Raw genomic sequence first — 21,657 nt, 5'->3', positions numbered from 1 at the left:
CAGATGAACAAGTTTCAGGGCAGTGCTTGTATCGAAAAATTTGTAAAAACATTCATGAGACCAAAATTTGAGGGGTACACATTCATAGCCCATAATGCCGGGCGTTATGATGGGTACTTTGTAATGCGCCAGCTGATTAAGGAGAAATTTTAAAACGATGTACTGGCACAAGGCGGTAAACTGATGTGCATAATGGTGATTGATTTATAGATAAGATTTATCAACTCTTTAAATTTTTGGCCCATGCACCTCAGTCGTTTACCAAAAGCAATGAGATATGAGGGCTCAAAAGGTCATTTCCTGCATTTTTTTTAACACCGCTGCTAACCAAAATTATATAGGAGTCATGCCGGATAATCAGCATTATGATGGAATCAGAGATGGTTGAATTCAAAGAGTGATATGAGAAATACAAGCATAAGTCATTTAACTGCCATTAGGAACTTAAACGCTATTGCAAGGAGGATGTGGTAATATTACAGAGGGCTTGTAAGATGTTCCAAGATGCCATTATATCAATAACCAAACAGGATGTTGTTGTATATAAGAAAAGGGGGCCGGTCATTGTTAAGAGACACGTTGTTTTGCATGGCCATGTTCCGATGTAGATTTTTAAAGGAAAACACGTTGGCCCTTGTACTGGATCATAACTATCACAAGACTCAGAAGCTTTACTCAACATCGGCCATACAGTGGCTAATGTACATAGCGCATACAGAGGGTGTAGACATAAGACACGCATTACAAGGAGGTGAGAAAAAAGTCGATAGCTACTACCTGGAAGGTTACGCCATTATCGATAGTGTACAAACGGCATTTGAGTTCCAAGGTTGTTTTATCACGATTGTAGCGCTTGTTACACCCCCGATGATTGAAACAAAGTGACTCAAACAACCTACGGTCAATTGAGTCACAAGTCGCAGGTGAGAATTAACTTTCTTACACACTGCGGATTTCATGTGCATGTTATTTGGGAGTGCAAGTGCAAAAAAAAGTTACAGGATGATGCGTGTCTACAGGAGTTTCTTAAGGGAAAAGATTAACCCGAACCCTTGGACCCGCGAGTGGCGCTTTATGGTGGCCATACAAATTCCATAAAGCTGTATCACAAAACACAACAGGACGAGCGCATACACTACTATGATTTTACCAGTCTGTACCCATTTGTGAACAAAACCAAATCATATCCTGTAGAACATCCCAGGATCTTGTATATAGATTTTGATAATATCACAACATATTTTGGTATCGCTAAAGTAAAAGTGTACACACCACCTGGGCTTTTCTTTCCGGTTCTACCGGTGAAAATGCTCGGTAAACTTATGTTTCCTTTATGTTGCACATGCACTAAGTCTGGACAGACAGAGCCTTGCAAACATGATGATGAGGAATGCGCCCTCAGCGGCACGTGTTGCACCGTAGAGTTAAATTTAGCCGTTGACAAGGGTTACAAAGTGTCTAAAACCTATGAGGTGTGGCATTTTGATACACAATCCAACAATTTGTTTTTGGGGTACATTAAATTACATCTCAGGGACACAAGAGGTGTCTGGTTACCCCGAATGGTGTACAGACTCTGAGAAACGCCAAGCGTATATAGAAGCCTATCAGAAAAATGAAGGGGTGTCTTTACGGCCAGATAATATTCATATCAATTCTTCCAAGAGACAGCTGTCGAATCTCTTTTTGAATAGCCTTTGGGGTAAATTTGTGCACTGAGTGCTCGCAATCGGGTCAATGTTTCCCCACTGGGCATGCAAATGTCGGAGCCAGCTCCGACGTGTGCATGCACGAGACCCGGCTAGCGATGGGTCTCGCAACAAAGGGGGTGAGCTGTCAATGGTGAGTGACAGCTCGCCCCATTTGGGAGGTGGGCAGGGGGCGTGGTTTCACAAACGGAGGCATTCCCGACGGAATGCTTGCCATTTGAGGGCAGCCCCACTGACATCAGCAATGATGTCAGAGTGAAGCTTCCTGCTCGATCAGAGCAGGAAGCTCCCTGGGGCTTGTGGTTGATGAGACTCAACCTTAGGGTCCATATTGAGCTGTACAATCTACTGGATAGATTGTAAGAACATTGTCTTTACCATGATACAGACTCTGTAATTTTTGGCAGCAGGCCCGGTGATTGGAATCCGCCATTAGGTGATTATCTAGGCAAACTGACTAGCGAAATCCCAGCGGGTGCGCATATAACAGAGTTTGTCTCAGCAGGACCCAAGTCATACGGATATCGATTAAATAATGGAAAGACCAGTTTAAAAGTTAAAGGAATCACACTCACCATTGATAATGCGCAACATGTCAACTTTGACAGCCTGAAAGAACTGGTCTTAGATTATCCTGTAAACCCCCGAAACCGACAATCAGAAAGAAATTGTGATACACCAGCCCAGTATAGTGCGCTTTAAAAGGTGTTGGCAGATTGAAACGAGCGTACTGCAGAAAATGCAAAAGTGCATTTACACTAAACGGAGGCTTACAGATAACTTCACAATGCTTCAATTTGGGTATTAAGATGGATATCAGGCTGCAACATCCCTTTTCATGTATTTTAGCAGGCCTCTCCAATTCGGGGAAAAGTTATTTTGTAAAAATGCTGCTGCAAAATTCCGCTACACACCTCTCGCACATTCCCGATAATATTGTTTGGTTTTACGCTTGCTGGCAATCTATGTATGATCATCTGCTGCATGATTATTCTGGTATGCGTTTTATATAAGGCCTACCTGAACAACCAAGTTTTTCCCCCCGATAGGGTTAATATAGCTGTGTTGATGATCTGATGGAATCAACTAGTAATAATTTGGAGATTGAGAAGGTTTTAACAAAGTATGTACACCATAGAAATCTCAGTATCATGTACCTTGTGCAAAATGTGTTTTGTCAGGGTAAAAAGAGCAGAACTATACATTTAAATACAAAATCTATGGTCCTTTTCAAAAACCCTAGGAATAAATTGCAAGTGACGACGCTGGCTAGGCAGATGTATCCCAGTAAATCAAGGTTCTTTTTAGAGTCTTTTGAAGACGCAACCAGCATTCCTTATGGGTATTTACTGGTTGATTTAAGAAACAACACGCTTGATGAGTACCGTTTACGAAGCAGTTTATTGCCGCCAGATACACCAGTAGCGTATATGTCCTTAAAAAGCATACTTCTAAAAAGGCGGTAATTCTACAACTTTTAGTCATTCGCCATAGCACCACCAACAGCGAGCATGTTGGCACGTTTTATGTCATAATTGGGTGTTTTTAAAAGCATTAGTAAAGGCGACACCGATGCAAAGAAATCCTATTTTATCCCGAAAAGCCATAGCACATCGAGCCGTAAAATGCCGAATGGGTGGGCTGAGATTATGCAAGCTATGGCTTAATTAAATATACCGTCCACAGTAGTCAGCAGTGCATCAAATATAATGTACCTAGACCGTTTAAAAGCAGAAACATATACCGATGGTGATGGCTATTTATCAACTCCACCGTCGCTACAATCGCTTAAATGCTTAAATCTTTTAAGTACTCCTGTGTTAACAACGACTCACGGTTACTTAATGCCTAGGAAAAGATCTGTAGGATTGTTACAGGATTCCCCGTGGTTGAGGCTATAATCTATTTCTATTGTATATTATTTTTAAGCGTTGGTATTGTAATAAAGTTTAAAAATGTTTCTTTATTATAGCTTTGAAACATTGTACATAAAATGCTTCAAACATCGTTCTGTTTACAATTGTTAAAATATTGTAATGATGATGTATCTGTAAATAAACTTTTTATGTTACAATAAAATATGTTTATGTTTATGATTTAGAATGGTCTGTTTTGTTCTTTGTTTCTAATCTGTGTTTTTAGAAAAAGCTCACTACCACACAACAACATAAAGTTTAAAACCATTGTTTATTATAGTTATGAAACATTGTACATAAAATGTTTCAAACACAGGGATGATTACAAGTTACACAATTCTGTATACATTTATCCATATAACATCTCAAACAATGCCTTTTCGGCAGACGCCTTACAAACATTGCAACTAAACGGTCTTTACATTTTGTATGAATACTAAATCGGGACAGAATTTCCTCATATTTGTAGTTCTTACACATCAAAAATATAAAGTAAATACAATATTGTCTGCATACAGCGCTTGAAAAACCTTGTAACCGGCGGTTTTCTTGATAAATTATTTTTTAATTAAAATGTAAAAACTTTATGATATTCTTTGGGAAAATTACGCTGTCTGGTGCAAGTCCTTAAGAATCAAAGAAATAACAAATCCCTGCTTCATTAAAATAAACGGCCAACCAGTGTTCGCCGGGCTGTCCGCTACTATGCGTATTGATTACAAACACGCAGGGGTAATGCATCAGTTTATTGGTAGGCAACATATCACACGTGTTGGTTCCTTTAAAATAATGTGCTTGGTTCTGCGTACAGAATGCAAATTATCTGTAGCGTGTTCATTTTCTTTCTTTTTTTTTTTCTTTTTTTTAATCAAGTAATAATAATTGTTAAAAGATTCAGTAAAATATTAAATATTAAAATAGTTTATTTTACTTATAGGTAATCATACAGCACTTGATTAATCTCAATTATATTATTAAATAGAGCGTAAATTTGATTGTCCAATCCAGCGCTTCTGCAAAGCGGAATTCAGCGCATAGATTGCCCGTTCTTATCAGGGAAAGGTGTTCTCCGCACTCCTGCTCCGGCGACAGATCAAAAGCAAATAGCATGTAGCCATTAAGGTACTCTTCACGGTCAATTAGTATTCCGGCGTCAGATTTCTGCTTATTTGTGATCTGTATGAGCAACATATACTCTTACAGCATTACTGTGTTCAAAGCCTGGTTGAAATGGTTTTGCCAGGTGCGACGTTCCATCCAGAAAAAGGGATGCAAAGCTCACATTTTTATGTTGAACACAAAGGGGGTTCCGATCAAGGGCTCTTGAAAATGCTTCGTTGTCCACAAACCCGACTATGACCATTTTCGGCACTTGACTTAAAAAAAGATTTTCTAGATTAAACACTCTACTGCCTGTAGGTACGCTGTAGATTTTCATTCCGACGCAGTCAATTATGTATTTTGCCCTGCCATTTAGCAGGGCCTGCGCTTGTCCAATCCGCACGGCCGATGAGACCTGCACTCTTTTCACAAACAGGGATGCTGCGACGATCTGTATTTTAAAGGCATCTGCTTCAGCCAAAATGAAGCAGAATGAGCCTTTGTTTCTGGTGAGCTTAATATTCAGGTCAACACCATTTAAAATTAGTTTATGTTGGTGGAAATGGTCGCAGTGAAGGGGCCCTAGCAATTCAACCGTTGTTGGATTGTGATATGAGCTTATCCCCCAAAGTATCAGCCATTTGGCTGAATAAAGTTGCTATGGGGTAATTAATAAGGGCGACCCAAGCCCCTTGGGCTATATGTGTGTTATCGGTTTGTACGATCTTGCATGTCACGTACAGCAGGGTGTTGTTCAGATTGTAGTAGTGTTCGCCGCTGGTCGTTATATAAAATTCAAGCTAAATTTTGAACTTCGACATATAGTCATTTCTCTACACTAGTTTGTGTCAGGGGAACATCAAAAAGATCCAGCTCTGTTTTTGCGCATTTTACAGACTCTGGACCTGATTCAGAGCCGGACGCAATTAGCGCTCACTCGTCCAGAAAATAGGGGTGGTTATTCAAATGAACCGTTCGCTCTTTGCGGTCTGTTCACGCCTCTAGGTCTGAACGAGCGAACAAAACTTGCAGTCGTTTTTTTTAAAAATACGCCCCCTGGCCGCTCGCATGCTACGTCATGTCCGCTATTTATTAGATTAATTGAGTACATCGACCAGCGTATGAACTGCTCGCTATTCTTGTGGTTGGTTTTTGCCAGCACAATCTTGCGAGCAGTTCTGGCTATAAAATAACCCAGTGATGTGGTCAATGACGCTGCTGTTTTAATTATGCACACCCATAAAACGCCCGTTTTGACCTTTATGCACGCCTGCGTTCTGATCTCCACTCCCCGTTTTCAAGCACCTTCCCCTGTTACCACTATTTTGCGAGCACATGAATTTCGACCGCACTGACTGGTTCGCGCATGCGTATAACGATCCGTACGCATGCGCAGTTGGGTAAACATCGCTCGGAGCGAACGAGAGGCCGCTTACGAGCGGCTCTGAATCAGGCCCTCTGTGTGTATGAAAGACATGTTGTTTAAAAAATATCACCAACCCCGCGCTTCGGTTTTCTCTTCTTCTTTAAGTTGCGCCATCTCTGGCTTTTATTTAAAAAGGGTATGCCCCAAGGCGGAAGTGCTACCATACGCTTCCGTTTTCTTTTAGACACGGCTTTTCTTGTATACAGTATATTATTCCTGAACCATCTTGTTTTGCTTGATTCGCCTCGTGTATTTTATTCACCACAGCCGTTGTGGCTTGTCCGATAATGTCTTACACGATATTACGCACCGCGGTCTTCACGTGTGGTTTAGCTAACGCTAAACCTCTCCGGGAAAGAGGCACCGCTTTTCTGAAGAGACTTCCAAATATACTGCCTAAACCGCATCTGTACATGTACGCGCTGCTGTGAAAACCGGGTAAACCATTACCGGCTTGCGTTTTATAATATTGCGCTTATAGAGCCGGATCGCCATAATGTTTAACAGCGACCATTCTGTTTAGTTAATATCTATCGTTTTTGCGACGTCTAAAGTGTAGTTTCACGATCGCTTTCCCAAACTTAAATGCGATGTTCTCATTCTGGTCATTCTGTATCTCTTCAGAAATCTTGTCAAAAAGGTCTTTGCACAAAGGTACGTAATTGGGCTTTTAGTATCGAATGGTGACCATATTGTTGTTACGACCCTTAATTTCAACCATGTGTACTAGCGGGACATAACTACCACCGACCCTCTGGTGTTCGATAATGTCTGTATACAATGTATATTGTCCTCCGTTGATGTCGGCGCACGGCTTTAAAAACCTAGTTTTAGGTTCTAAGCCCAGTATTCTTGTCAGCTTAGCGCCAGCTGTGAGGTAGTACATCGGCTTATTGTCAAAGGATACGGCACGTTCAGATCATACCATAGTGTTAACACTCCGTCCAGTTTATGTCAATCAATTTCAGCATTGAATACTTTGAGTAGCGCATCAATTGTTTCATAAAAACCTGGTTTAATGCACACCCTCATGACATCTGCATTCGGGCCATCCCACCTTTTTATTTTCAACACACAATCACGTATATCGATTGTATTCCATGTGTGCAGGTATGTATTTCTGTAAGAGCTACATTCCATTTGCAACTTAAGTGTATCGGCTTTGCAAGTTTTGGTGTATAGTTAGAAATCTGATTTTGTGGGAATGTGTCTGCTGAGGTATTGCTGGGCAAGGTTATGTAGAACAACTTATCATCCATCTGTCTCCTTGTTTAGAGCGTGATGCGCTTTATATATCTTTTATCTCCTACGCAGCGACCCAACTGTTACATTTTGCAGGGTGACCGCACTACTTGACCAACGCGTATTTGCGACCTCCGACCATCTTATTTTTTAAAATCTTTTCCACTTTGTAAATTCTGTTATAGTTTTTGGAAATGGTTTGAAGTTCTTTGGGGTAAAAACTGCCTGTTGTAACTTTGCCGTACAGATCCGCCAACGTATAAGCAGCTTTAGTCCTTTAGTGTTTACATCCTGTATGACAAATATTTTGTTCATACTGAAAAAACAAATGGTACTTTTACCCTGTGCATCTGTCAGCAGCTTTTAACCTCTAAATGGGAACACCCTGATCCCAGGAAACAAATGTTAAAAACTAGCAAGAAGAGGTAACCATAAAATATAAATCAATAGGATACTATTAAATGAATAAATGTATCACTGGACGTTGTCATTTCAATCTATATGATCCTGTTCACACGAACAATTGGATGTGAATTCTGGGCCTGATTCAGAGCCGGACGCTATTTGCGCTTGCTCGTTCAGTAAAAAGGGGTGGCTATTCAAATGAACCGTTCGCTCTTTGCGGTCTGTTCACGCCTCTAGGTCTGAACGAGCGAACCAAACATGCGGTCTTTTTTGGAACACTACGCCCCCTGGCCGTTCGCATCCTACGTCATGTCCGCTATTTATTAGATTAATCGAGTACATCGACCAGCGTATGAACTGCTCGCTATTCTTGTGGTTGGTTTTTCCTGCAGCAATCTTGCGAGCAGTTCTGACTATAAAATAACCCAGTGACGTGGTCAATGACGCTGCTGTATTAATTATGCACACCCATAAAACGCCCGTTTTGACCTTTAAGCACGCCTGCGTTCGGATCTCCACTCCCCGTTTTCAAGCACCTTCCCCTGTTACCACCCACATACGCCTCCTCCTGTCACTCAAAATAGCAGGCATTCGCTATTTAGCGAACAAACTATTTTCGGCCGCACTGACTTGTTCGCGCATGCATATTACGATCCGTACACATGCGCAGTTGTGCGAACAGCGCTCGGAACGAACGAGCGGCCGCTTATGAGCGGCTCTGAATCAGGCCCACTGTTCATAGCCTTTCTGAAATATATCCTTATATTTGGAGATGCGTACGTGCTCACCGATGGCTAAACAAAGCTGAATTTTAATAGTTTTAAATTATTCGCCATACATCGTCTTGAAAATACTCAAAGCGTTAGAGGCATTCACTTCACATGGCGTACGTATGAAGTCCTGTAAAACATCTATATAACTGTAAGTATTCTGTGCTGTGAAATAGCGCCACATCCATGTTTTTAAAGTCCTGTTAAAGCGTTCTATGATCGCCGCTTTGACATCATTGTTGGTCGTAAAATGGTGTATATCGTATTTTTCTAAAACTTTTTTTAGGGTTTTGTTTAGAAACTCTTTACCGCGGTTGGTTTGCAGCTTATTTGGTATGCAATCCTGCTGAAATATTTTTTCAAAACATTAGCGACAGTCGTAGTGTTCTTAGAAGTTAGGCTTACTGCCCGTGCTCTCTTACTGAATATATTGATAATAGTTAATATATACTTAAAACCATTGTTGTACTCTGCATGGTCTATGAGCGATACCAAGTCGCATTGCCATTGCTGATTTATAGCCGATACACAAATCATATTCCTTTTATAGTTTTTCCTAGCCGGTTTATGTAATATATGCATCTTGTTTTTGCATCCATTTTTTAATATCGGTTCTTTTAAACATGCCTTTATTGGTCTTATAATATTTATCAAATCTGCTATAACTGCCGGGGTTTAATACCGTGTAATACGCTTTTTTCATCCGTTTTAAGTTAGCAACGTGTCATGACGCACCAGATCTTTTGTTTGTAGGCATAGCAGACTGCTAAAAGTAAGATCATAACATATAGCCTATAAGCTTATTTTATAATTCGACCCATCAAAGCCTGTCTAACAATGCATTATTTCAATTTAAGCAGACCTGAGGCATTTGATATCTTACTGCTGGTGATATGTCTAAGGTTCTTACTTTTATAGCTATTTCGTCTGAATCAAATAAACAATATTCATTATACACAGGAGGTTTTTTGAAATGTCTGTTTAACAGCGGCTTCTAACCACTTTTATATAACATTTTGATATCAAACTGATATAAAGCTAATATTTGATATGAAATACTATCAAAATGGGAGGAACACTGGGAGTGCCAGGGCAAGGGCGTGGTACCTGTCAAAATGAGTTTGATGAAAAAGGGTTCTCTATCTACTCTGCATATAATCATATATTATTCAGGGATTCTATCCCATGGTTTTCCAGTGGTAATTACTATAGATAATCACAGAAGAGTAGTAAACAGTAGATATTTAATAATTAATTATTTAATTACCTACTCCAAAATAATATATGATATTGCACTGACATTTCCTTATAGTAAGATAGCAAACAGGGTTCCTCTGTAATACAGTGACAGTCCACTGTATCACAGCTTAGTAAGAAGATTATGATACCTTTATGGGAAACAGTATAAAAGGTTTTCATAGTGATGATTTGCCCATTGAAAGTGATTGCAGACCATGAAAGAAAAGAAAAATAATATTGATACTGGTTTTCTGCAAATAACTTTGTACTTTTTGTCGTTTTTTTTCTGACATTCAAGACCCACGACTTTTACCTCCACTGGTAGAGATGTATAATGACTCATTCTCTGATCTAATTTTCTTGTAACATTCAGCCTCCTGCTCTAGGACCTGAAGAACAAGAGCACATTCTGGGTGCGTGGAGCCGACCTGATGCAGAAGAAAGGTAGAAGAGAGAGATTAAATGTACTGCAAAAAAATCCTTTAACACATCTTCTAGAACCTCCATCTTTTTTCTTTGATGACATTTAAATGACATTGAAATAATTTCCTGTAACAAAAGAAATCATTTTAGTGGCTGAAGTTTCCTGGCATCCTCCTTTGAAGTTTGGACAACAAATTAACTTTAAAGAAGCAGATTTACATAATCAGAGCCTGTTGGCAAACAGCCTTTGGTGCTTTATGTTCCAACCCATGTATAAGACACATCATTTACACAGAGCATTCTGTAGATGTTTCACTCCTGAAACAGAGCAATCTATAATGCCACCACCCCACTATTATTGGGACATATGAGCATGCTCAATAGCAATGCATATATTGGGGATTCAGGCTCCGGTGAGATTCCAGCAAGTCTGCCCATATTTTTAAAATGGCAATCATTAAAAAGCCAACACCAACCTGGTTTTGTCTTTAAATGATTGCCGCTTAAAAAATCGGACAGACTCACCCTTAGTGTATGTCACCAGATCTTGCATCTCGCAGGCTATTACATAAGCCCCATTGCGTGAATTCTTACTGCACAATGCTCCCTAAAGAGTGTACACAAATACATGTAAAGTGTCACCAGTGGATTAAATGGTTAAAATGATTTCTACATGCCTTGCTGTTTTGAGAAGGAGTTTTACGCATATTTGAGGAGTCTATACACAGATTTGTTTTTTGTAACAAAATGTCAAACGGACCTTAAATATAAGACAATGAGTTATGGTGGAGTGGGCACACTAAGCATTATGGTCCAAATATCAGTTAGAACCAGATTATATGGAGTAGTTCCATAAACAGAAAATAGTAACATCATAAGCAGAAAATGCAGTATAGGAGGTTTTCCTTGTGTTTAATTGAGATTCAACTGAGACAGAGAGCCATGCAAAATGTATATGTGCTTAGTGACACTGCGATGAGATCGACCATCGATTGTGAGCATCATTCAATGACATCATTCAACTGAGTTGTAATGCTGCTTTCTCATGTAAGACAAAGTTCAGAAAGAGTGTGTTAATGGAACTATAGGCTATAGAGAGTTTGACATAAGTGAAATACGGGTTGGGTACGGGATGCCGCACTGGCCTTCGGGATCCCGGTGGTCAGAACCCTGACGCCGGCATCCCGACAGGGTCACAATCCCGTTATGAAGGAGGTAAGTATACTCTCTTTCCCCTTACCTTCCCTCCCCGCAGCCTAAACCCAACCCTCTCCCTAGTGCCTAACCCTCTCCCTCACCCCAAAATTTACTGTCGGGATGCCGGCGGACGGGAGGCCGGCGCCAGGATTCTTACTGGTGTCGGGATTCCGGCACCAGCATTCTGGGTGCCGGCATCAAGACAGTAGGGATAATAGCTACATCTCGAAAATACACCTGTTTGCAGGTGTATATTTTGCTCCTAGTATAAGGTAGGTACAGGTAGGTATATAATAACTATGATGATGGCTGAAAGCAAATCTGGTGCACTATGCAAAGTGCTTCCTCAAAGTCTTAGCCACCTGTCACCATACGTCTATTCAAACTAATGACAAATCCAAGAAAAATAGAGTATTCTATAATTGTGGAGCTCCAGTATCAAAGCTTGTAGAGAGATAAAGTGGAGAGAGATAAAGTGGAGAGATATAAAGTAGCAACCAATCAGCATCTAGCTGTCGTTTTTCAAACACAGCCTGTAAAATGACAATTAGGAGCTCATTGGTTGGTACTTTAACTCTCTCCACTTTATCTCTCTTTAAGCTTTGATACATCTCCCTCCCTATATTGTATAGTTGAAATAATTGTCATGGTGATATGAGAGCCGCTCTCTCCAGAAATTATGATATGGTGTCATAGAATTAACAAAATGTGTAACTTTTATGTAACTGCAATTGTGCTAATTTTTTATTTCCGTAACAGAAATAAAATTCCTAATGGAAGAGGTAAAATTGATTGCCTACTTATTGTGTAAATCTGCAGCAGCTGCTGGACTGTCTAGGGTAAGCAGAGTCAGGAAAGACGAGGAGGAATATATTTACTATTAGCACAGCGCAGTAATACTGTGAATGATTGCACAAGAATATGGGGTCTATATTAGGGAAATGAATGAGAAAATATTTTGTAGGCATTTCTTAAAAGGTTACTTTAGTTAAAAGGCATTTCTTATTTACTTGCTTCATTGCTAATAACGCAGTGTTTTGGTTTTCATTAATGCCAAAGTATAAATTATTTCTATAGAACTATCCTATGGTTTAAAAAGAACAATAAAACTAAATCTAGTTAAAGAGAATTACAGTTCATAGTGTTATTATACAGTAAATTTGTTTTTCACTTTTTTAATTTCTTTATTTAGTCAGAAACTCAATAAATGTATTTGAAATTATTTACCTCTATTACTATATATTTTTATTATATCACAAAAAAGATGAAAACTTTTACATTGGAAAACGCCAGACCATCCTATACAAAGGTTTATAAGCCAGTGGCATAACAACAGCCCCAACAGACCCTGCAGTGGCTTAAGGGCATTGAAGGGGGAGAGGCACATGGCCCATTGCTACACTAGTGCATTGTACATTCTACATGGCATAGGCCGATTCATATGTCAGCCAGTGCCAGCTGCCTCGCTCCGGGGATTTGCGATCCCCTATGGAACACAACCCGGAAGCCGTCATAAGCAGTGTCCCCTTCCCTCAGCCTCCGCTGCCTGTCCGCCACCTTGCCTCTATGTAATGGCTCGGGCTGTACCCTGGAGCTGCTTCTTGGAGGTCGGCTGAACCACGCAGGGAGCAGAGGGGGAGGAGACACAGGAGAGGGGTAAGCGCTGGCGTGCTGCGGTGTGGATGAAAGTAGGAGGAGCAGGACACGCCAGGTCCTGCTGCAGCCAGCACTGTTCATGGATGGAGAGACAGCGGCTGGGACCTGGGAGCAGCAGAGATGAGGTGACCCCCATAGATTCTCCTTCAGATTACTGTGACCTTCCCAGCGAGTCCTTCCACTCCAATGCTGTCCTCTGCTTCCCACCACCACTCCCATCCTGCCCACTGCCTTCCACTGCTACTCCCATCCTGCCTCCCACTGCTACTCCCATCCTGCCCCTGCCTCCCACTGATACTCCCATCCTGCCTCCCACTGCTACTCCCATCCTGCCCCTGCCTCCCACTGCTACTCCCATCCTGCCTCCCACTGCTACTCCCATCCTGCCCCTGCCTCCCACTGCTACTCCTATCCTGCCCCCTACCTCCCACTGCTATTCCCATTCTGTCCCATAGACCCCTGCTTTCCACTACTACTCCCATGCTGCCCCCTGCTCTGCACTACTACTACTACTAATCTCATCCTGACCCTTTCCCTGCACTACTTCTAACACCAGCAGCAGCATAGTGTATGGAGCTTGCAAAGTTTTTCACTGTATTTAGTTATTAACTAATAAATGTGTCATCTTTATATGTCTTCTTTGTTTTTTGGGGTGTTTTATGGTTTGTTTGGTTTTTTCTCTGGGGGAGGGGGCGCTAGAAATTTTTTTGGCAAGGGGGAGCAAAATTTATTATTTACGACACTGTTATTAGCAATTTTCAATATGTAATTTTGATGTTAATGTTAGAATTTAATGTCTATGACAGGAATTTTATTGGACAAAACTGGCATGTGAAAACATATATTATAAACATTATGCGTACGAGCATGCATTTGATAGTGGTTCAGTTCCCATGCGGTACACCCCAGTTGATATGAGCTGCTCACATTCAAATGTGTTTCTGAATTTGCCTAGAGCTGTTTCCATTCATTTCAAAGATCTATTGGAGTCACTAGGGGTTTACAGCCTGTAGAAACCCTGCTAAAATAAATGCGATATGGGAATGAATGGGAGAGACCCCTCTAGTAAATAAATGATTAAAAAGCAGCCAGTGTTCTACAAATCTAAGCGCTTACCATAAAAATAGGTGCACTATGCTAAAAAGTAGGCATGTTGCATCACAAAGCTGCATTTGCTTTGTGCTTTTATGCTTTTGTTGCTCATATGTAAATGAACCGTACTGACTTATGTAAAATACCCATTCAGGAATATCATCTAAACTATATTCTTATTTGTTCTCCCAGAGCAAGCCTAAACAATGTATTTGTCAGCCTGCATTTCAATGGTCAGAATTCCACATAATGGGGAGAGCTTTTCCGAGCATAATTCTAAATTTCAGTGTAAAAATAAAGCTGCACAGTGACATTACATGCAAAAGCAGCCAGTACTTTCCCTGCATGCAAAAAATACTGTAGATTCATTTGCACTAGGGGTGTGCACCGGCCACTTTTCGTGTTTTGTGTTTTGGTTTTGGATCTGGATCTTTCTTCGTGTTTTGGATCTGGATTGGTTTTGATAAAACCACCCTTCTGTGTTTTGGGTTCTGGGTTTTGTGTTTTGGATCTGTATTTTTTTGAAAAAAAGCATAAAAACAGCTAAAATCACAGAATTTGTAGGTTTTTCTGCTCCTATGCTATTATTAACCTCAATAACCTTAATTTCCACTCATTTCCAGTCTATTCTGAAAACCTCACACCTCACAATAGTGTTTTTATGTCCAAAAGGTTGCACCGAGGTAGCTGGATGACTATGCTAAGCGACACGAGTGGGCTGCACAAACATGTGGCCCATCTAGGAGTGGCACTGCAGTGGCAGACAGGATGGCAGTTTGAAAAACTAGGCCCCAAACTGTACATAATGCAAAGAAAAAAAAGAGGTGCAAGATGAAATTGTCCTCGGGCCCTCCCACCCACCCTTATGTTGTATAAACAGGACATGCACACTTTAACAAACCAATTATTTCAGCGCCAGGGTCTGCCACACAACTGTGGCTGAAATGATTGGTTCGTTTGGGCCACCACAAAACAAGCTGGGAATTAATCTGTCCCTGCACAAACTGGCTCTACGGAGGCAAGATGTCATCCTCATCCTCCTCATTCACCGATTCCTCACCCTCTTCAGTGTGTACATCCTCATCCTCACAGAGTATTAACTCGTCCCCACTGGAATCCACCACCACAGGTCCCTCTGTATGTTCTGGAGGCTGGTCTCCCTGGAAGAGCTGATAATTCATTTTGATGAACATCATCTTCTCCACATTCTGTGGAAGCAAACTCCTACGCCTTTTGCTGACAAGGTTCTCGGCTGCACTAAACACTCTTTCGGAGTACACACTGGAGGGGGGGCAACTCAGGTAAAATAGAGCCAGTTTGTACAGGGGCCTCCAAATTGCCTCTTTTTCCTGCCAGTACAGGTATGGACTGTCTGACATGCCTACTTGGATGCTGTCACCAATGTAATCCTCCACCATTCTGTCAATGGTGACAGTATCATATGCAGTGACAGTAGACATGTCAGAAATTGTTGCCAGGTCCTTCAGTCTGGACCAGATGTCCAAACTTGGTCCTGCCTGCCCAGCATCACCGCCAGCGGGTTGCTTAGGATACCTAAGTTTTTTCCTGGCAGCCCCAGTTGCGGAAGAAAATGAAGAAGGAGCTGTTGACGTGTCACGTTCCGCTTCAGCTGACAGTGTGTTCAACAGCAGGTCTTTGCACCTCTGCAGGCTTGTGTCAGCCGGAAAGAGAGACACCACATAGGCTTTAAACCTAGGATCGAGCACGGTGGCCAAAATGTAGTGGTCTGATTTCAACAGATTGACCACCCTGGAATCCTGGCAAAGCGAATGAAGGGCTTCATCCACAAGTCCCACATGCCGAGCGGAATCGCTCCGTCTTAGCTCCTCCTTCACTTTCTCCAGCTGCTTCTGCAAAAGCCTGATGAGGGGAATGACCTGACTCAAGCTGGCAGTGTCTGAACTGACTTCACATGTGGCAAGTTCGAAGGGCTGGAGAACCTTGCACAACACGGAAATCATTCTCCACTGCGCTTGAGTCAGGTGCATACCCCCTCCTTTGCCTATGTCATAGGTGGATGTATAGGCTTGTATGGCCTTTTGCTGCTCCTCCATCCTCTGAAGCATATAGAGGGTTGAGTTCCACCGCGTCACAACCTCTTGCTTCAGGTGATGGCGGGGCAGGTTCAAGAGTGTTTGCTGGCGCTCCAGTCTTCAGCACGCAGTCGCTGAATGGCGAAAGTGGCCTGAAATTTTTCGGGCCACCCAAAGCATCTCCTGCACGCCCCTGTCGCTTTTCAGAAAATTCTGCACCACCAAGTTTATTGTGTGAGCAAAACATGGGACGTGCTGGAATTTGCCCAGATGTAATGCCCGCACAATATTGGTGGCATTGTCAGATATCACAAATCCCCAGGAGAGTCTAAGTGGGGTAAGCCACTGGGCGATGATTTCCCTCAGTTTCTCTAAGAGGTTGTCGGCGGTGTGCCTCTTACTGAAACCGGTGATACACAGCGTAGCCTGCCTTGGAACGAGCTGGCGTTTCTGAGATGCTGCGACCGGTGACACTGCTGCTGTTGCTGCTTATGGTGATACATCTACCCAGTTGGCTGTCACAGTCATATAGTCCTTAGTCTGCCCTGTTCCACTTGTCCACATGTCCGTGGTTAAGTGGACATTGGGTACAACGGCATTTTTCAGGACACTGAGGACACTTTTTCTGACGTTTCTGTACAGTCTCGGTATCGCCTGCCTAGTGAAGTGGAATCTAGACGGGATTTGGAACCGGGGACACACTACCTCCATCAATTGTCTAAATCCCACTGCATTAATGGCGGATACCGGACGCACGTCTAACACCAACATAGCAGTCAAGGCCTCAGTTATACGTTTTGCTTCAGGATGACTGCTGTCGTACTTCATCCTCCTCACTAAGGACTGTTGGAGGGTCAATTGTTTAGTAAAAGTAGTGGTGTTCCTACTTCCTCTCTGGAATGATGAATGACTCCCAGCAGCAGAACAAGAGCAGCGGCAGCAGGAGGCGTAGCAATGCAGGATCCTCCGGAGGAATCCGGGATAGGAGAGTCAGTCATGCCAGTGACATGGCCTGCAGGACTACTTCCGATCCTGACTAAGGAGGAAATTGACGAGGAGGGAGTTGACGGTGTGGTTTGCAGGCGCTTGGATACAACAGGACAACGGGATTTAGGTGTCCCTAGACTGCTTACGGTCTTAGCCAAAGTTTCTGAACTTGACAGTAACTTATTATGAACGCGCTGCAGGTGCCGTATAAGGGAGGATGTTCCTAGATGGTTAACGTCCCTACCCCTACTTATTCCACCTTTACATAAGGTACATATGGCAAGACAGTTGTTGTCCGGATTTGGATAGAAGTATTGCCAGACCAAAGAGGTGGAATGTTTGGTCTTCTGCCCAGGCATGACCGTGATGGGCTTTTTCATCCCACGGACAACAACTGTCTCCCCCGGAGCCTGATTTAAACAAACCACATCACCATCAGAATCCTCCTCGCCAACTTCCTCCTCAGCGCCAGCTACACCAGTATCCTCATCCTGTTGTACTTCAACAGTGACATCTTCAATTTGCATATCAGCAAGTGGACTGTGGGTGCTCCTTTCAGCACTTGCAGGGGGCGTGCAAATGGTGGAAAGAGCCACCTCTTCCCGTCCAGTGCTGGGAAGGTCAGGCATCGCAACCACCACCACACTTGGACTCTCCTTGGGGATTTGTGATATCTTCTTAGAAAGCACAGTTCTTCGCTGTGCTTTTGCCAGCTTAACTCTTTTGATTTTTTTAATGGGAGGAGGGCTTCCATCGTCATGTGAAGCTGAACCACTAGTCATGAACATACTAGGGATCGACCTTAGCCGTTCCTTGCCACTCCGTGTCGTAAATGGCATATTGGCAAGTTTACGTTTCTCTTCAGCTGATTTAAATGTTTTTTTCAAGGTCATTTTCCTGAACTTTGTCATTTGGGATTGTATGTGCCCTCTATTATGACATTGGGCATCGGCCTTGCTCTTTGCTCTTATTATCAACCCTGAATGAGAACTAAGGGTGCGATTCAGAGTTGTACGCTGATAGCATCGCCACTGCAGCTTTTGACACAGCAGCAATGAGAAAGTATGGTTTTGCCACAGTAGATGTCTAAAGAAAAAATATGCCTCCTGCTGGCAGGAGTACTAGGTCTGAAGATTCAGCATTGGATCACCATTGCAATGTTCAGTCACAATGGTCACAGCCATCGGCCATATGAGTAAGCCTAAGCTCACTCAGAATGGTCACTGGAGCTCCTCTCCCGGGGACCAGGAAATCTGTGTCTGAAGAAGCAGACCGTCTTTCCACCCGAAAACAGCCTTTGGAGGCACTGCATGTGATGATTTAGGATCTGCCTTGCACATGCATCATGGGGTGGGCGGGGAGGTAGATGGAGATGTCAAAGCTGGGTGTGGATCCTCTGTTGGAGAATCCCATTCACCAATAGGGTCTGGAAAACTAACATCCCTAGTGTAACTGTTGCTATGGTAAATGTGGGCAGGAATGGCACCAGAGTGGGGCTGATGGTGTGGCTCAGCATGGTAAATGAGGTAAGTAAGTGAGGACCAGTGGCATAACCAGGGTGCCCCGTTAGAGGGTGGCTCTGTCGGTGGGTGACATTTGTCGCTGGACCAGCGGCCATTTGAATTTGGCACTGGCCACGAGCCAATTACAGACCGGCAACCAATAGAAAGTGGCCACTGTGAGCCACGTCATGGCTGGCTCCACCCACGGCATCTGACATCAGTCCCCACTGGGCAGACAAGTGAGTTCTGTGGTGGGCGGAGGAGGCAGACATCAAGGGAAGAGCTCCGGTGGCACTGGAAGAGGCCAGAAGATGCCGGGCTAGAGATAGAAAAGCTCCGGCGGAGGTGCCACTGGCCAGGACGGGACAGCAACAGAAGACTGTGGCTGAGGACAGGTAAGATACAAACCATTCCTACCTAGACCACCAGGTTGTTGGGCACTAAGTCCATGGGGTAATTAGGGGGGCGTTGTTTATTCCCTTGCCCTGGGCGCTAAACCCCTTAGATACACCACTGGTGTGGACAGAGCTCTGCCTGCAATTTAATTTAATCATCATTATCTACAGATAGTCTAAGAAGCCTGTAGGTCCCAGGACAGAATCGGTATGAATGACCACCGGACAAGAGCCCGGCAGTCAAAATCCTGACGCCGGGAGGCCGAACAGCGCAGATCCCGACGGAGGTAAGTAAAGTACCTAACCTTCCCCTCTCTTCCCCTAACCCTAACCCTCCTTTAGTGGTGTCTAACCCTAAACTCCTCCCTAGTGCCTCACCTAACCTCCCCCCAGGGGTGCCTAAACCTAACCCCCCCCTCCCCGCACCCTAACCCTAACCCACCCTTCCCCTAGCCTAACCCTAACCGGGGGGGTGCCTAACCCTAAATCCCCCCAAGGGTCCCTAAACCTAACCCCCCCATTCCCTGCTACATGGATACTTAACCCCGGCATTGGACGATCGGCCTGGCATCCTGTTGGGGTCCCGGCATCGGGATTAACATAGGCGGCGGTATTTCCACGCTTATGTTAGAACCCTTGCTGGGATTATACTGTCGGGTTTGTGACTGGCGGACTTGCGGCCGCCGATCACATGACTGCATCCCCCCAGGACAGCAGCTGAGCTGTAAACTTTGCGCTGCAGTAAGAATAACAGTAAAGTTTGGCTTTCTAACTTAGTGCCATGGTAATGAGGGTGACAGGCTTGCCCTAGTAACAAACATTTTTGTCTGCTCACAAGCTCACTCTCCCCCCATGACCTAACTTTAAGGCATAGGCCCTCATTCAGAGCCGTACGCTCTGAGCAGAGCGCACGCTCTGAATGAGGGCCACCCTCCATAAAAATGGAGCTTCCTCCTGGACGCTCGTATAGCTGTGGGTCACCACCCACAGCCTATACGAGCATGCAGTTTGATGGCCGCGATGGTCGTGACCATCGCGACCATCGAAACTGCGAGCCGGAGCCTGCGGTTGAGGTTTTCAACCGCAAGCCCCGGAGTGATTTTGGCTCTATCAGAGCCAAAATCACTCCCACTGACATCACTAGTGATGTCAGTGGGCCGGCTTCTGACGGTAGGCGTTCCCTTGGGAACGCCCCCGTCAGGGAGGCACGCCCCGGCACGCCCACCAAAGGGGGCGTGCTGTCAATCAACATCGACAGCACGCCCCTTTGATCAGACACAACGAGCGAAGGAAAGTCCTTCGCTCGTCGCGTCTGGCGCATGCGCACGACGGAGCTCCCGCCGTTGTGCGCATGCGCAGAGCACAACATCGACCCACTTGCGAGCGAACAGTCGCTTGCGAGTGGGTCTGAATCAGGCCCATAGTTCATTTATAAATAGTTCTAGACTTAATAATAATAATAATAATAGTAAACGCAATTGGCCTGGTTCAATTAATAAAAAAAACTCCTAGCTTAATTTAATAAAAAACAAAGCCCCTGGCCTGGTTTAGTTAATAAAAAAAATCCCCTGGCCTAGCTAAAATGAAAAAAAAAGTCTCTGGCCTGACTTAATAAAAAAAAGCCTTAATTAATTTGAAGATTAAGATTTCTGTCATGCTTTTATAGAACATTTTTTAGGGGGCGCCGTTTTTCATTTTCCCTTGGGTACCAAGAAGCATGGTTATGCTTCTGCTTGTACGACACTCCTATGCCCCTGAAAAGCCTGGAAACAATCCTTAGATTGTGGTCTTGCAGACAGGAAAGCATCAAGCAGTTGATGCAGATTTATTGCCGCACATTCATGTTACAAATCTCATGTTACATTACTATTGTACTAAGGGGGTCATTCAGACCCGCTCGCGAGCGCAGGACGCTCGCAAGCGGGTCGATGTTGCCCCATCCGTCGCTCCGGGTCTCGCACCAAAGGGGGCGTGCTGTCGATGTTGATTGACAGCACGCCCCCTTTGGTGGGCGTGCCGGGGGTGTGGCTGCCAGACGGAGGCGTTCCCATGGGAACGCCTAACGTCTGAAGCCGGCCCCGCTGACATCACTAGTGATGTCAGTGGGAGTGATTTTGGCTCTGATAGAGCCACAATCACTCCTGGGCTTGCGGCAGCGAGACCTTACCGCAGGGTCTCCGTCGCAAGCCCGATGGTCGTGACGGTCTTGACCATCGCGACCATCATCATGGACACTCGCATAAGCTGTGGGTGGTCACCCACAGCTGTGCGAGCGTCCAGGAGGACGCTTCATTTTCATGGAGGAGGGCCCGGATTCAGAGCGAGCGCTCTGGTCAGAGCGTTCAGCTCTGAATCAGGCCCTGATATCTGGTGAATGTGAAGACTATTGGAATACACATGTTTGTGGAACCAGCATGAGATGACATGTTTTTTGTGACATGGCATGTTATATTGCTAGAACTAACCATTAGAAGATTTTGGAATCAGTTCGTACAAAGAGGAGAGAAAGCAGACTCTTTTTTATGGGGCACTCTTATTGATAT

General features: G+C 43.8%; 1 protein-coding gene across 1 annotated transcript in view; it reads right to left on the bottom strand.

Moving 5' to 3' along the window:
* Positions 1 to 21,657, bottom strand: part of LOC148521827 (vasoactive intestinal polypeptide receptor 1-like) — a 233,734-nt gene that overhangs the window by 180,227 nt on the left and 31,850 nt on the right. Inside the window, exon 2 of the mRNA XM_088474760.1 lies at positions 10,122 to 10,236. Coding sequence (XP_088330886.1) covers positions 10,122 to 10,236 — 115 coding nt within the window. The remainder of the gene's footprint in view (positions 1 to 10,121; positions 10,237 to 21,657) is intronic.

Source organism: Taudactylus pleione, unplaced genomic scaffold (genome assembly GCF_031769625.1).
Source record: "Taudactylus pleione unplaced genomic scaffold, aTauple2 ptg000155l, whole genome shotgun sequence".
NCBI lineage: Eukaryota > Metazoa > Chordata > Amphibia > Anura > Myobatrachidae > Taudactylus > Taudactylus pleione.
This window is presented reverse-complemented; position numbering and strand designations above follow the sequence as displayed.